At 54.7% G+C, this 15,464-nt stretch overlaps 3 protein-coding genes across 7 annotated transcripts in view; 2 read left to right on the forward strand and 1 right to left on the reverse strand.

Annotated features, from left to right (window-relative positions):
* ntng2a (netrin g2a) overlaps window positions 1-1,810 on the forward strand; it is a 10,452-nt gene extending 8,642 nt beyond the window's left edge. For all 4 annotated transcript variants that reach the window (XM_086169610.1, XM_086169612.1, XM_086169613.1 and 1 more), the window contains 6 exons: window positions 411-473; window positions 612-686; window positions 912-1,079; window positions 1,185-1,328; window positions 1,406-1,492; window positions 1,558-1,810. In XM_086169610.1, coding sequence (XP_086025736.1) covers window positions 411-473; window positions 612-686; window positions 912-1,079; window positions 1,185-1,328; window positions 1,406-1,492; window positions 1,558-1,682 — 662 coding nt within the window. In that variant the 3' untranslated portion in view covers window positions 1,683-1,810. The remainder of the gene's footprint in view (window positions 1-410; window positions 474-611; window positions 687-911; window positions 1,080-1,184; window positions 1,329-1,405; window positions 1,493-1,557) is intronic.
* A 1,731-nt stretch (window positions 1,811-3,541) lies between these two features.
* Window positions 3,542-6,155, forward strand: endog (endonuclease G). The gene is made up of 6 exons (XM_086169963.1): window positions 3,542-4,512; window positions 4,872-5,065; window positions 5,138-5,279; window positions 5,388-5,497; window positions 5,710-5,791; window positions 5,862-6,155. Exons 1-6 carry the CDS (start codon window positions 4,342-4,344, stop codon window positions 6,057-6,059), a joined length of 897 nt encoding a protein of 298 aa, XP_086026089.1. The 5' UTR covers window positions 3,542-4,341; the 3' UTR covers window positions 6,060-6,155.
* Window positions 6,127-14,451, reverse strand: LOC147221141 (uncharacterized). Of its 2 annotated transcripts, XM_086169961.1 has the most exons (11): window positions 14,167-14,451; window positions 9,795-10,823; window positions 9,552-9,673; window positions 9,174-9,359; window positions 8,303-8,381; window positions 8,093-8,217; window positions 7,824-8,019; window positions 7,539-7,628; window positions 7,340-7,405; window positions 7,141-7,226; window positions 6,127-6,854 (listed from the first exon to the last, which is right to left on the reverse strand). In XM_086169961.1, exons 1-11 carry the CDS (start codon window positions 14,427-14,429, stop codon window positions 6,643-6,645), a joined length of 2,454 nt encoding a protein of 817 aa, XP_086026087.1. In that variant the 5' UTR covers window positions 14,430-14,451; the 3' UTR covers window positions 6,127-6,642. The 2 variants fall into 2 exon arrangements, with proteins under 2 accessions (XP_086026087.1, XP_086026088.1); XM_086169962.1 differs by lacking the exon at window positions 14,167-14,451 and having other exon boundaries at window positions 9,795-10,933.
* Window positions 14,452-15,464: the final 1,013 nt, after the last annotated feature.

Below are 15,464 nucleotides of genomic sequence, written 5' to 3' on the forward strand. Positions count from 1 at the left end.
AAGCCGTTCTGAACTAAACTAGAAATCTTTAGAAGAAGTGTCTCCTAGATGTTGGAGATGGGTGAGCAAACAGATGAAGTGACCAGTAGTTGTTCTGCCCTGGGATTTAAACGAGCCCTGAGCACATTGATAGAGTTCAATTAATCTGAGACGTCGAGTTCTTGCACTCCATCGGTGACTCGTCGTGACTCTCACAGATGTTTTTACGCTCAAACTCGTCTCCAGCAAATGATCTTTCGCACCATCAGTGTTCGGTCACCAGAAGTTTCATCGAGTGACCGTCCACTAATGTGACAAACATCTCACATCCATCCTGGAGCACCATGTTTACATTAACGACGGTCAGGAAAGTGTGTCACATGATGACATCTCCGTCATGAATCACGTTTCCATATTGTCATCTCAAACAGCGGTTGAGGCCGAGGAGAACAAGCAGGAAGCGGATGCTGAAGACAAAGGCTACGAGAGAAAAGGTACCGTGCGTCAGCCGAGCTATCTACCGCCACGGGCCGGCGGCAGGAAGTAGCAGTGTTAGCGCCTTTGGCGGCGTTAGCTCTCCCAACGCTGTAAGGCTGGGTGTTGCCATGGTGACGACTTCTTTTGTGTCTCAGTGGCTCAGAAGATTCTGATTCCAGGAGGATCGAAGTTCAGTCAGCTGTCCAAGATCGCCTACGTCTCTTTCCAGGGTAAGACCGCGCCCCATCGGGTTGACCTGGGCTGACCCTGAACCTGAACCTGAACCTGAACCCAACCCTGACCTCTCCCCCATCAGGTTCAGGTGCTGAATGTGCTTCATAGCAGAGTGGCTGCTTACATGTTTCATGACAATTCATGTATTTCTTGTATGTATGTATGTATGTGTGTGGGGGGGGGGGCAGAGATGGCCTCCATGACATGTGTATCTTCTACAGACTGTGAGTGTAACGCTCACTCCAACCGCTGCAGCTACATCGACTTCATCAACGTGGTGACCTGCGTCAGCTGCAAGCACAACACCCGCGGCCAGAACTGTCAGTTCTGCCGCCTTGGTTACTATAGAAACGCCTCGCTGCCCCTGGACCATGAGGAAATCTGTGTCGGTGAGTCACACGTGCACACTCGCACCCGGAATATGATCGTCTCAAACGGCGGAGAACCTGGCGACACGAGCGGAGGCCTTAAGTGAACCTTCTCCCTCCCGTGAGCCTGTGACTGCGACCCGGACGGCAGCTGGTCGCTGCACTGCCAGCCCGGAGGTCTGTGTCCGTGTCGGGACGGGACGGCCGGACGGCGCTGCGACTCCTGCCTGCCGGGGTTCACCTGGAGAGGCGTGGGGATCGGCTGCTCAGGTAGGGGGGGGGGCGCCGGGGCGCGCGGCCACGCGGGGTTCGCTTCAGAACAATGACGGGCTTCCACGTCCTCGCAGAGAACCTGTGCGACGAAGTCCGCGTCTGTCAGAACGGAGGAACCTGCCTCGACTTCCAGCGCTGCGTCTGCTCCGGAGACTTCTCAGGTGAGGCGGCGAGTCCACGGCACCTGGCCGCTGGGGTGGGCTCAGGCGCTGTGCTGTGCTTGCAGGACCCCTCTGCGAGCAGAAAACCTGCATGAAGACCGGGACCTGCCCGGACAACGGCGGACGTTCCTCCGCGCCGATGACGTCGCGGCTGCTCCTGCTGACCGTCTGCTTGGCGGCCTCCTTCTGATCCCGCCCGGCGACCTCGTCCCCGACGCCCACCAATGTCGTAATCGATGCCGCCGCGTCATTTAATATCTGAAGGTCAAGCTCGCTCGGGTCGTAGATCGGCCGACCGTACAAACAAATAAAAGTGACTTCGCCAGCCGGGCTTCTGTCGTCTGTGGGTGCATGTGACCTTTGACCCGAAGCAGCGGACGGGGCTCCCCTTCCGGCCCCCAGGAACCGGGCCCTACGCTCGCGGCCGAAGGTTCAGATCCAGAGGACTTGCTCCATTGCAGGGGCAGCTGGAGGAGAGGGGACACTTTTCAGATGAGCTCCAAGCACAAATCACCACAAGGAGGCGCTGCAGCTCCGTCCTCCTGCATCAGGCCACCACATCAGACACTAATACTCCAGGACCAGGAGCCACCGGGTCCCCCGGCTCGCCCACGTTCTTGTCCTCTTGTTCCGAGGGAGCAAATGAGACTGCTTTGTTCAGAAGGGGAGTGTTCAGTGAAGGAGGATCAGGAAATGCTTCACCTGACTGTCCACTCCACAAACAGCCAAAACATATTGTAGAGCAGGGATGGGCAAACTTTTTGGCTCCGGGCCACATTTACTTTTAGAATTAGAGACGGGCCGGGTCACCACAAGATACGATACATATTAAAAAAAAAACACATTTGTTAACAGTACATTTCAGACTCGTCTGACATTTGCTTTGAAAATAAAACCAGCTCGGTTATGAGGGCCCTGACGTTTGCTTGCATTTCATGCAAAAAACCGTTTTTCTCCTGTAGCCTCACGTCCAGCTGGTCCATGTGTGTCAGGATGTCCACAGTAAAAGCTAAATCACAAAGCCAATCTGTCATTCAGCTCTGGAAAAGTCTCACGTTCTCAAGTAACTCCAAAAATGAAATAATCCCCCGCTCCCATATTCATTGATCCGACCATTCAATCGTTCGCATCAAGTAGGAATTCTGTACCGATCTTTGGCGGGCCGCATTAAAAAGACCAACGTGCGGGATGTTGCCCGCGGGCGGCAGTTTGCTCACCCTTGTTGTAGAGTCATGACAGTTAGTGTTTATGTTGATGCTTATCTTCTGTGTGGTTTGGGGGTCCCTGGGAATGATGTGGGTGTGCTTTGAGGGTGCAATGAATTCCGTTTTTTTTTCACCTGGAATTGAGCAGGAACAGTTTGTTGTATTGCAGGCTCGTATGGATTTGGTATCCAGGATAGGAATGCAGAGGGACAGATGATGGTAGATTTTGCAAAAAGGATGGAAATGGCTGTAGTGAATAACTTTTTCCAGAAAAAACAGGAACATAGGGTAACTTATAAGAGCGGAGGTAGCACGCAGGTAGACTACATCTTGTATAGACGAGGTTAATCTGAAAGAGATCAGTGACTGCAAAGTAGTTGGAGGTGAGAGTGTAGCCAGACAGCATAGGATGCTGGTTTGTAGGATGACTCTGGTGACAAGGAAGATGAAGAGGACAAAGGCAGAGCAGAGGACAAAATGGTGGAAGCTGAAAAGGGAGGAGTGTTGCATGGTTTTCAGGGAGGAGTTGAGAAAGGGTCTGGGTGCTCAGGGTGAGCTTCCAGATGATTCGACAACAACAGCTAGTGTTATCAGGGAGACAGGTAGAAGAGTACTTGGTGTGTCATCTGGAAGGAAAGTAGATAAGGAGACTTGGTGGTGGAATGAGGAAGTGCAGGAGTGTATACAGAGAAAGAGGTTAGCGAAGAAGGGATACTGAGAGGACTGAAGAGAACAGACGGGAGTTCAGGGAGATACAACGTAAGGTAAAGATAGAGGCAGCAAATAACTAGAAGACTGGAGGCAGAACTAGAGGTTGTAGGGATGAAGGTGTCGAGGTTCTCTTTGGGAGTGACCAGGGTGGAGAGCATCGGGAGAGGAGGATCCAGAGGATAGAGTTAGATGGAGAAGGTTGATTCGCTGTGGCGACCCCTGAAGGGAAAAGCCGAAAGAAGAAGAAGAAGCTGAGCCCTGAGCAGGAGGCCGCCAGGGAGCGGCGAGGGGTTCGGTGATGCTCAACGACACTCGGACACACCAGGAGGAGCCGGGAATGTTTGCTTCCGAAGACGATCGCGCCATGACCCAACGATGTGTGAGTGTATTATACGACATTATTTCACATTCTATATCACATTATGTTACATTGCATGAGATTTCCAATCATATAACATCATGTTCTCTTATGTCGTATTGTACGTTACATTATATTACACTACATCCATGTATTAAATGATTGATGCTACTATATGTATAATAATAGGTTTTGTAAAGGAACAAAATGAGTCAAGGATAGATTGCTCCGAGGAAAATGTTCTTTAGAAGAGGGTTTTTAATTCGACAAACAGGGAAACCCTGACGACAACCAACGGAGCGGGTTAGTATCGTGCAACAGCAACGGTAATGAAAACAACAGCAACGGCAATGGAAACAACAGCAACAACAATGAAAACAACAGCAACGGCAATGAAAACAACAGCAACGGCAATGAAAACAACAGCAACGTTTTCAACATGAATTGAAAGCAAAGGTCGTCGGTCCCGCCGGCAGAAGGCCAGTGATGGACTACAACCGGACACGACGTTACTCTTCCCCCCGCGGCGGATGTGACGTCATCTCCGCGCGCCGCCGCGTCTCCCCGTGGCCGTCATGACCCGGTGGCTGCGGACCGGAGCGACCCTGCTGACCGGGGCGGGCCTCGGAGCGCTGCTCTGCCGCCTGCCGGGCTACGGAAACGGGGTGGACACCGACGGGGGGTCCGGTCTGCTCAGCCGGGTCCCGGTGGTTCCGGTCCCGAGTGTCCAGGCCACGGAGCTGGCGGTGAGTGTGTGTGTGTGTGTTCACCTTTAACCAACTCTTAAGAAACGCTCCTCACTGAAGACCATCTTTAGTCTTGCTTTTTTCATAAATGATACCACTTTCTTTTTCGATTCTTGTATTGGAGGATGAATGTCAACGGACCGGCTCAGATGAACGAATGAACAAATGTATGGAAGGATGAAGGAAGAGATGGATGGATGAACGGATGAAGGTGTATCTGGGTGGATGAAAGAATGAATAGATAATGGACGGACAGATGGATTAATGGATGAATACAGATAACGGGGTGGTTGGATGGCCGAAGGCCCTGAGGTTGTTAGTCTTGGAGGTGGTTTGAGGTGGATGCTCGTGGTCCTCAGGGGAGTCCCGGAGCGCCGGCGGCCGTGATGAAGTACGGCTTCCCTTCGCTGTCCCACGTCCGGACCCGGGACTCGTACGTCCTGTCCTACGAGCCTCGCACCCGCACCGCCGCCTGGGTCATCGAGAGGCTGAACCCGGCGGCGCTCTCCGGCACGTCCAACAGGGAGTTCTGCGACTTCAAGGAGGACGACAGGTATGGGGGGACGGCGGCGGCGGACGGCCCGTGACCTCTGTGACCTTCACCTCTGTGTCCCGCTTCCTCCAGCGTCCACGTCTTCCATCGGGCCACCAACGCCGACTACAAGGGGAGCGGCTTCGACCGCGGCCACCTGGCCGCCGCCGCAAATCACAAGTGCAGTCAGAAAGCCATGGAAGAGACCTTCTACCTGAGCAACGTCTCCCCCCAGGTTTCACAGACCTCCGCTGAAGTGTGGTGGACAGCCTGTCACCATGGCAACTAAAGGAAATGCTGGCACGTGTGTGTGTGTGTGTGTGTGTGTGTGTGTGTGGTGCAGAACCCCCACCTGAACCAGAAGGCCTGGAACAACCTGGAGAAGCTCTGTCGCTCTCTGACCAGAAGATACCTCAACGTCTACGTGTGCACGGGTCCGCTCTACCTGCCCAGGTAGGTCTTCTCCCAGCCCGCCTGCGGAGAACCGGAACCCATCGGCCAATCGGCCGCCGGGGTTCGGTGGCCGCCGGCGGGCGAGGAGGCGCTCGGGAAACATACTGGCGACTTTCTGTTCCAAGATGGCCACTTCCTCGCCGGGCGCCGGGCACCGCCCTGCCCTGCCCTGCCGTGTCCCCGTTGCTCCTCAGGGTTCCTCTGTGTTCCAGGCAGGAGTCCGACGGGAAACTCTATGTCCGTTACCAGGTTCTGGGCAGGAACCACGTTGCCGTGCCGACGCACTTCTTCAAGGTAGGCGGGGCCGTTCCACCCCGTGCCGTCAGTCGGTCGGACCGGTCCGACGTCCACCATCTCCCCTCAGGTGCTGATCCTGGAGCGGACGGACAGCAAGGGGGTGGAGCTTCGTTCTTACGTTCTGCCGAACGAACCCGTGGACGAAAAGGTTCCTCTGGAGCGTTTCTTGGTTCCCATCGAAACCATCGAGCGGGCCTCGGGGCTGCTCTTCGTCCCCAACATCCTGAAGAGGAGCGGCGTCCTCCAGGCCATCACGGCACAGTGACGCCGGAGCCGCTGAAAACAGACCGCGTTACCCAGAATCCCCGGCTGCCGACCGAGCGGACCCGTCAGAGCGGTCATTAAATGCTTTATTGGTGAAGCTTTACAGTCTCGGGTTCCCTCAATGTTCTCAGCCTCCGCGCAAACGCCACAAGGTCCGGTCCAGCTCCCGCAGAACCCCGGTCCTCATCAGAAGGCGTGATGTCCAGGGGACCCTGCGGTCCTCCAGGGTTTTAGGTCAAGGACGGGTACGACCGGGTGGAACCCTGGAAGGCCGCTGGAGGCCACTCTCCTCCACACGAAGGCCTTCACACCTGCTGCTTTGTTCTAATGACCCTGTCCTCATGTTCCTTCATCACTTTTGATCTCAATCTAAAAGAAGTTCACCATCATCTAACAGATACCATCTACATGTTTGCTAAAATATTAAGAAAGTATTTTTAACTATTCAAAAACTTGGCTGTTCTTCTGGAACCCAGAGCAGGCGGTGAGACCTCGGTGGACCGGAGGTCCGTCCGCCATCAGGTCTGCTCAGGTCTCAGAATCAGTCCCCATCCCGTCCTCGCCTTCTCCTCAGAGGTCACCCTTCACAGAGAGCTCTGTGAAGAGCGGGTCCTCAGACAGCTGTTGTCCACCTCCATGAAGTCGTCGTCCTGCGGGTCAAAGATGTCCGACAGCAGGAAGGTCTCCTCCACCTCCTCCTCCTCCTCCTGGTCTTTCGTGGTCTCCTGGGCCTCAGTCTTCTGCAGATTCTTCTTCAGACGTGGAACCTCTTTGTCCTGCAGGAAGCTGATGATCTCTGAGCGACAGAAGGTGAGACAAGATCAGCACTCCAGCCCTGGACCCTGAGGACCACACATCTGCAGAGAGGTTTGAGGGATCCACGCCGCACGAGGTCCAGATCTCCACGGAGTGACCCTGCATCTCAGGGACGGGATTAAGACAAATGCTGGCCAACAGCTGGCGAGGACCAGACCGGCGTCCTGAGGGGACACCTAGAACATCTGGAAGGGGTGCTGGACCGGCCCGAATCACTCAAGTACTGTTCTCGAAGACCACTCCCGATGTAGTGCTCTGCTACTCACCTCCATAGGAGAGCAACATCCAGTTGGGGACTCTGGAGACCTTCAGACGCTGGAAACACTTCTGGACACACACTGGAGTCACATTCCTACAACACGCAGAACTTCCATCTTCAGTGCCACTTCAATGTTCTCCATCAGTACTACTTCACTTTACTTGATCAGTACTTCACAGTACTTGAGTGCAGTCCATCCTACTCACCCAATGGTCCGGGTAACCTGGTTCCAGTCGATGTCGGTCACGTCCTCCACCTTCATGTTGTACAACCTGGAATAGAGGTCACCATCAGCGGGATCCACCCTCATTAGATAGCCATCAATACTGATTGGGGGGAACCAATGTGAGGTCCTACTAGGTGTGTGTGTGTGTGTGTGTGTGTGTGTGTGAGATGTCCTCATACGTATCAATGAGCTGGATCTTGGTCTTCATGCCTTCAGCTCCTCTCTTGAACTTTGCTCTGCTCGATAGTTTCCCTTTCAAATAGCTGAACCTGAAACAGAGTGCATGGTCACGTGCGCGCTCTTTCACACACAAACACGCACAGGAGGCGTGGCCTCCTGAGAGCGGCCAATCAGATTGTCCCTCTGTTTGAAGGCTTCTGAAGCCCATTGCCAAAAAGGTTCTTCTATGATCCGGGAGAAGGTTCTCCATTAACACGGAACCCGGTCTGGTGACCATCACTGACCATTTCAGGCGACACTGAACCCAGGATCTGCTCTGGACCAGGTGGCTGATGTCCTTCCAGGGCAGCTGGTTGCAGAGCTGCTCTTGGGTCAGACCAGGACCTGAGCCGTCCTGTTGAAGCAGCTTCTCCAGGTAAGCCTTGACAGCCTGCTTCAATCTGCTCTCTTCTTCCTCACACCACGGCCCCTTTCCTTCAGCTGGATGCAGAGATGGAACATTTCAGCCCGAGGCAGGAGAACATCTCCCTCAGCTTTGAGCCGGACGACATACCGATGGCGGCAAAGCGCTTCTGCAGAGCGAAGATACTGCGGTTCATCTTCTGGGAGATGGTTCTCCAGTCATTTCCGTGGAGGTTCTGCAGCTTGACGAGGAAATTGATCTCGGCCTCGGAGAATCTGAAAGAGGTACAGGCACGAGCTGGAGCACAGAGGGTTTGGAGGCTCTGGAGCTCGGTGGACGCCGACACAGGTGGTCTCTTACGCGCCCTTGTAGTTCCTGTTGTCCATGATTTTCTTGGCCCGGACGAAGACCTGCTGACACGTCCTCGGGATCCCCTTGGCTGGAAGAGCAGGAGCAAGCGGAGACCATCACGTTACATCACAGTCCTTTAGAAGACGCTTTTAACCAAAGCGACGAACAGCGGAGATGCCGGAGATGGAACCCAGGACCTCGTACATGCAAGCATGCAAGCATGCAAGCATGTGTGGCACACCTAACCCAGGATGTCCACAGGTAGTGGGTGATTTATGTCAGTTTCCCTGGAAGAGTGGGGGAGCGGAACGTTGGTCTCTCTCTCGGGAGCAATAAAAGGTGGGCACTTCTGCTGCCTCCTTAGATGTGACGCGAGAGAGAGAAAACAATTCGACGCTTCTTGACTTCCGTTCTTCCACCTGCTTAACACAGGTTAGTAAATCCCCCATTGAAACCGGATCTTTTTTTGTTGCTGTATTTCGTCAAGTATTGTTTCGGTGAGCTTTGTATGGGTATTTGAGGCTGTCTGATTTTTGTAAATTTGCGTTGGTAAATTAAAAAGGAGATGTGATGCGAGAGAGAGAAAGCAATTCGACGCTTCTTGACTTCCGTTCTTCCACCCGCTTAACACAGGAAACATTTTTGCTACTGTGGTCTCCACACGCGAGACCCGTAACACATGCAAGCATGCGTTCTGCCACCGAGCGACATCATGATGACCGCGATGATGTCGACATCACGGACCGGTTCCGGGCGGGGTCTCATGAGAACCATGTGGTTCAACCACTCGTACGTCCTCAAAAATCAGGGGATTGATCTGAAATCCTCCTTGAGGAACATCTAGGGGCTTCCTACTCGTCTGATAGCGCGGCCCACCCACCGATGGCCTCCAGGAAGCGATGTCTCTTCCGCAGCATCCTGATCTGCGCCTCTTGTTCCGGCTCCCTCTGTGGGAAGAGGAGCAAGTTGGCCGAGACGATGCCCGTCAGAGCCAGGAAGTCCGCGACGTTCTGCTGGATCAGCTTGTTCTCCTCCTCGGAGAAGCGCCCCAAGCGAGGACGAATCCCTGAGAGACAGACAGGGGGATCTTCAGATGATGATGGTCTCCCACCGCTCCTCCATGAAGAACCGGTGGCTTTCCATCACCAAGAGATGGAGCCAGGGGACGACCACCCTCAGATGGTCCTCTCGCATCTCATCTTTATCTCCACTTTGAGTGGCTGACAGAGACAGACATCAGACGGTCAGAAGGACCTACCCTGGTGTTTGAACTCTCTGAACCGGTGAAGGTCGTATCGCAGCAGCTTCTTGATCTGATGATCCGACATGTTCTCCACTCCTGGGATAAACTCCTGCAGCTCCTGGATCGAGGACTCCCTCCTGGAGGAGATACGGTGGAAAGAGAGTAAATGACAGCCGGACCTGGACTCTCCGAAGCAGACGTGCCGGAGGTTCTCCAGGGTTCCCAGAGGAACACGCCTAGAACTCGGAGGGAACTCACAGATTCTCCTGCAACTTCTTGCGTTGATTTGTCTCCATCTTTGCTTCCTCCTCCTCCTTTCCTCTCTTTCCCGTCTTCCCTTTGTGATCCTCCTCCACGGTAACACCATCTCTGTCCTCCTCCTCCTCTTCCTCCTCTTCTTCTCTGTCCTCTCCTGTGTTCTCAGTATCCCCTGAGAGGAACATCTCACTTTGGACTGTTTCCTCAACAACCTTGCTCTTCCTGAGATTCTTCTCTTTTTTTCCCTTGTGTTTTACATCCACAGCCAGCGCCTCCTCCTTCCTGCCCTCCTTCTTCTTCTTCTCCTGCTCTACCACCACTTTCCTTTTGACCTCCTCCTTCTTCTCCTGCTGCTGCTCTTCCTCCCTCCCGTCCTGACTTTCCTTCCTCTTCTTCTCCTCCTCCTCCTTCTGCTGCTGCTCTTCCTCTCTCCTGCCCTGACTCTCCTCCTCCTCCTCCCTCTTCTTCTTCTTCTTCTTCTTCTTCTCCTCCTGCTGCTCTTCCTCTCTCCTCCCCTGACCCTCCTCCTCCACCCTCTTCTTCTTCTTCTTCTGCTGCTCTTCCTCTCTCTTGCCCTGACTCTCCTCCTCCTCCTCCTCCTCCTCCTTCCTCTTCTTCTTCTTCTTCTTCTCCTCCTTCTGCTGCTCCTCTTCCTTTCTCCAACCCTGACCCTCCTTCTTCTTCTTCTCCTCCTCCCTCTGCTGCTCTTCCTCCTTCCTGACCTGACCCTTCTTCTTCTTTTTCATCTTCTTCTCCTGCGGCACCTCCTCCTCCTCCTCCTCCTCCTTCTTCTTCTTCTTCTTCTTCTCCTCCTCCTTCTTCTTCTCCTCCTCCTTCTGCTGCTGCTCCTCCTCCCTCCTGCCCTGCTCCTCCTTCTTCTTCATTCCCTTCTTCTTCTTCTTCTTCTTCTTTTTCTTCTCCTCCTCCTCCTCTTCAACTGTGATGATTTCACTATATTTCCTCTTGTTAAGGGCGGAGTGTGTAGCTGACATGGCCGTGTGTGTGTGTGTGTGTGTGTCAGTGGACGAGCTGCAACAGAAAAACAAATAAGTTGTTAAACAAAGGAAGCCTCTTTATTTTGAGCACCCGTCCTCCTCTTGTTCTGAACTCCACCAAGGAGGCAACAGGAGCTGAGGAGATGGAGGACAGGTTACCGCCAACCGTACTGGCGCACGGCTGCACCGATCAATTGACTGATTATTCCTGATCGATCGATTGTCTTTTCTTCCCCGGCTCTAAATAGAAAGTAACCCGGTCTGTCCACCAGGGGGTGCAAACGCCCCGTCCTGTCCGGGTCAGGGGTTCTGCCGGTCCCTCCTCCACGGCCCCGGACCGGATCTCAGAGCAGCCGACGACGACACGGAGGTCCTGAAACCCGGTGGCCGCTGGCTGAAGAGAGAGCTTCTGCATCCACCCAGATCTTAGCGGTTCCAGGACCTGTAGGTCCCGATGCTTCCAAGATGGCGGCGTGGACACATGCAGCAGCCCGAGGCTCCCCAGAGCTTATTACTGCCTTTTTCTCGGTTCAGTTTCTGTCCAGGACGCACTAATCCGATGTGGAAGAACCGAACCGCTTGAGTTAAGGACTATCTCCGGACGTTGCTCATTATCAAAAGTAGCCTTCATCCCAGCGGAGCTGCAGCGTGCACCATTCCCCCTCTGTTGCCTAGGAGACAAAGGAAGCACCTCAACAAAAGAGGGAGCAGGCGGAGTGGGCTGCAGGCTAGGCTACATGCGAGGCTACATGCTAACCCACACAGACCAGCTCTGTGCGGTCTCCTCCGCACCAACGCCAGGTCGCTCGCCAACAAAATGGACGAGAATCGACCGAGGGCCGTCTCAGGGAAGTTGGAGAGCGTGCCGATCTTCACCGAAACCCGGCCGGACGACAACGGCGACCCCGACCGGTGGAGCGAGCGATCCGTGCCGACTGGACGGCAGCTTCGGGCTAGTTCAAGGGAGGAGGTTTGCCGCTGTACATTTACAGCTCACTGTGTGCAGATATGAAAACTTTGGCACATCCCGCTCCCCTGAATTAGAATACCTCGCAGTGAAATGGGACAGTGAATATTATCGCAGCAGCCTTTCTACCGCTGCAAGCAAACACTAAGTTAGCACCGGAGGAGCCCTGCGGCCCGATGGCTGCCAATCCAGAGGCTGCTGTGATCGTAGCAGGTGACTTCAATCACGTGCAGCTAAAGGCTGTGCTCTCCAAAGTTCACTAATACATAGTTTCCAACGAGGGACAATGACATACTGGATCAGGTATATTGCAACATTCCAGGTGCACACAAGGCTGCTGCAGGCCCCCCCCCCAGAATATCAGATCACACCTCTGTAGAACTGATCCCTGCGTATAAACCTCACATCTGCAGGTCCAAGCCCATCATCAGAACAATCAGGTCTGGACTGAGGAAGCGCTTCTGCCTGACAAGACCGCCTCCAACATACGAGCATACATGGCGGGGGAATTCAAAGAGGTCGCCGATCTCGAGGAATACATGTCGGCTTTCTCTTCCTACGTTCATTTCTGCACCGACTCTGTCCTTCCCACGAGACAAAGACGATCACGTCCTTCCTCACCAAAAGCCGTAGACGGACGGCGCGGTGAGGCCGCCGCTCGAAGCCCGGGATGCCGTCCACAGCTGGCTAAATAAAAACCACAGAGACGACGCATCCAGGGCCACTTCAAGGCCGCCGACGACCCACGCCACGTTTGGAGAGACATCGCCGACCCAAAAGGCAGTGCCCGGCAGATGAGCCTCGGCCCGACACCCCGAACGGCTTCCGCTCGTCAAGCGCGGAGAGGCTTCGCATCTTCCTCGGTCAGAAGTCCGGCCTCCCGTCCCGAAGCTGCATCGGGTGAGTTCTACCCCGAGGAAGAGCAACGCCAACAGAGCGGGACTTGACGGGGAGTCGGGCCGAACGCTGTAGGCGTGCGCAGAGGGACCGGCGGGGGTCTTTCCGGACATCTTCGCTCTGCCCCCCAACCTTCCGCGGCCCCGTCCGCCTCGAATCCCCGATCGTTTCACACGTGCCGATAAGATCGGCCGTCACCCGCCTGGACGATTACCGTCCTGTGGTCCCGAGTGCTTGGAGAGGAACCTCCTCAGACACATGGAGGCCGCGAACCTGCCGGGCTGGGCGGCCTGCGGTTCGTCACCAGGTAGAAGCGCTCCACGCGACCCCGTCCCACCTGCGACCCCCCAACACCAACGTCACCATGCTATTCCTGGACTTCGGCGCGGCGGTCGACACCGTCCACCTAGACAAGTTGGTCCCGTCGCTGCGCGACCCGGATCCGCCCGCCTGCCTGCGTTGGTGGATCTACGACTCTTCGCCGACCGGCCTCTGCCCGTGAGGCTGGGAACTCCAGATCTTCCTCTCAAATCCTGAACATTCCCACCTGGGACGCGGCATGTTTGCGCCCATCTGGGAAGCAGCGCAGGACAATAGAAACCCGCACGTCTCGGCTGAAAAGCAGCTTCTTCCTGAGCGCCGCAGAAGTCATCTCTCCCCTTCCCCCGGCAGAGCGCTCACTTTCACACATTACTGATAAAACAAAGCCCCCTGCTGACGACCCTCACCTCACAAAGACCAAACCTCCATGTTTGGGCAGAGACAAGTTTCTGCACCTCCAACTCATTCATATTGGTATCACCCTCCGTACCATCCGCATCATGTGCAGAACCACGGCCCGTGTAAAGAACCCGGACTTAAATAAAACCTGTTCATGCTCGCGTTGCAAAAGGTCCCTGCTCCCGCACGACCACCATCAACAATCTGAACTCGAGGATCTGGACCTCCGGGCCCCTGAGGACGCCCGGTTGCACGACCACCCCGTTCGACCCGGTTCCTGCACAGCAACTCTCACCGGGCAGCATCTCAGCTCTGAGCAGCCCCTCCGCCCCCGCGGGGCTCCTCCGGTGACCCCCCTAGAGGACGCACCGGGTCCGGGTCCCATCGTCAGATCGGACTCGGAGGACCGGGAACCTCCACAGACGTTTGTCTGGAGGAGCAGGCCGAAGACCTCCTGCACCGGGACGAGGTGGGCTTCCGGCGGCTTCCGGTGGGCACGCGGGACCTTCTTCACGTCGAGGATGAAAACCTTCGTCCCGCTTCGTCCCGCTACATCCCGTTCCTCCCCGTTCCTCCCCGCTTCATCATCCCGCTTCTTCCCGCACCGACGGCGTTGTTTGTTTCTGCGTCCAGACGAGGCTCACGGCCGCTCGGAAGCCCCGCGGTTCGGATCGGTTCCCGCTGTTCAAAGGCCGGTCGCCCAGCCGGAGCGGACGCTCGACTCGAAGCCGGTCCGGAAGGTCCGGAAGGTTCGGAAGGTCCGGAAGGTCCGGAAGGTTCGGCTTAGACTCACCGTGGGCGGCTGCTGCTCTCGTGGGTCCGCCTGCGCGTTCTGGTCCCGAAGCTGCGCATGCGCCCGACAGACCGGAACAAGCCATTGTCGCTCCCGCGCTTTCGCGCTGTGACGCAACTTCCGGTTAGGGTTAGGGTTAGTACTTTATTTATTCCGAAGCGAAGGAAATTGTTGTGCCAAGTAAAAATTGTTTCAAGTAAAAATATAACAGTAATAGATGATAGTAGAAAGGAGGGAGAATAAGAAATACAATAAAATACCATGAAATATAAATTGTCTTAACTGTCAACTGTAACGACAAAGATTTGATTTGATTTGAAGCTTCCCTGCGGCTGAGGGAAGAGGAATTAAAAAGTCTGATAGCCTCAGGTAGGAAAGACCTCCTGGGCGTTCAGTGGAGCTTCTTGGTGGTATCAATTCACCTTCACCACAAACTCCAGCTCCACTCCCAGGACAGATCCAGCTCTCCTGATGAGCTTGTTGAGTCTGTTGTCTGTCTTGATCCTGCTGCCCAGCACACGACAGCGTAGAAGATGATGCTGGACACCAGCGAGTGGTAAAACATCTGCAGCATGGTCCTGCAGACGTTGAAAGATCTGAGCCTCCTGAGGAAGAGCAGGCGTATCTGACCCTTTGTTAAAATTTGCGTGAGATTCACGCGCGGGAACGCATCACGTGATGGCGAAGGTGCACCCAACTTTGTATTTTTCCACTTTCACCCCCAATGCACTAGCAATGACGATTCCCAGAAGGCCTGGAGGCCCAGTTCATGACGCGGCCTGGTACCAAGTCGCCCTCTTCCAAAGGGTGTGAAAAACAACTACATATCAGGAAGAAACTTTGACCATCCAGATAGTGGTATAAATTACGGCCACTCCCTGAGGTTGCGGCCGAAATCTCCTCATCTGCACATCCGACTGGACGCGCCTCAGCGGACGTCTAGAGAGGGTGAACCATCCCCTCGGGGTGACATTCATTTCGCCCCGGGAATTCTCGTGCCCGGGAATTCTCGTAAGTGTATTTCTTGACCTCTAATAAACCACTCATTGCTTAAACAGTTCCTGACAGCGCTGATGTTTTTCTTGGATCACATCTGAACACACCGGACAACAAAGTCCGGTCCCGTGGTGGAGGCCGCAAAAACGGACAAATTGGTGACCCCGACGTGATCATCAAAAGACGTGATGGTCAACTAATGTGATCCTACTGATGTGATTCTCAGCAGGAGAAAAGCAGGTTTGAAGGTATTCGAGGACGGGAAACCGTTGATTCCACACAGCTGCACGACTAAAGGTAAG

This window comes from Fistularia commersonii, chromosome 22 (genome assembly GCF_037954325.1).
Source record: "Fistularia commersonii isolate RoL2024-O1a breed Wild chromosome 22, RoL_Fcom_v1.0, whole genome shotgun sequence".
Classification (NCBI taxonomy): Eukaryota; Metazoa; Chordata; class Actinopteri; order Syngnathiformes; family Fistulariidae; genus Fistularia; species Fistularia commersonii.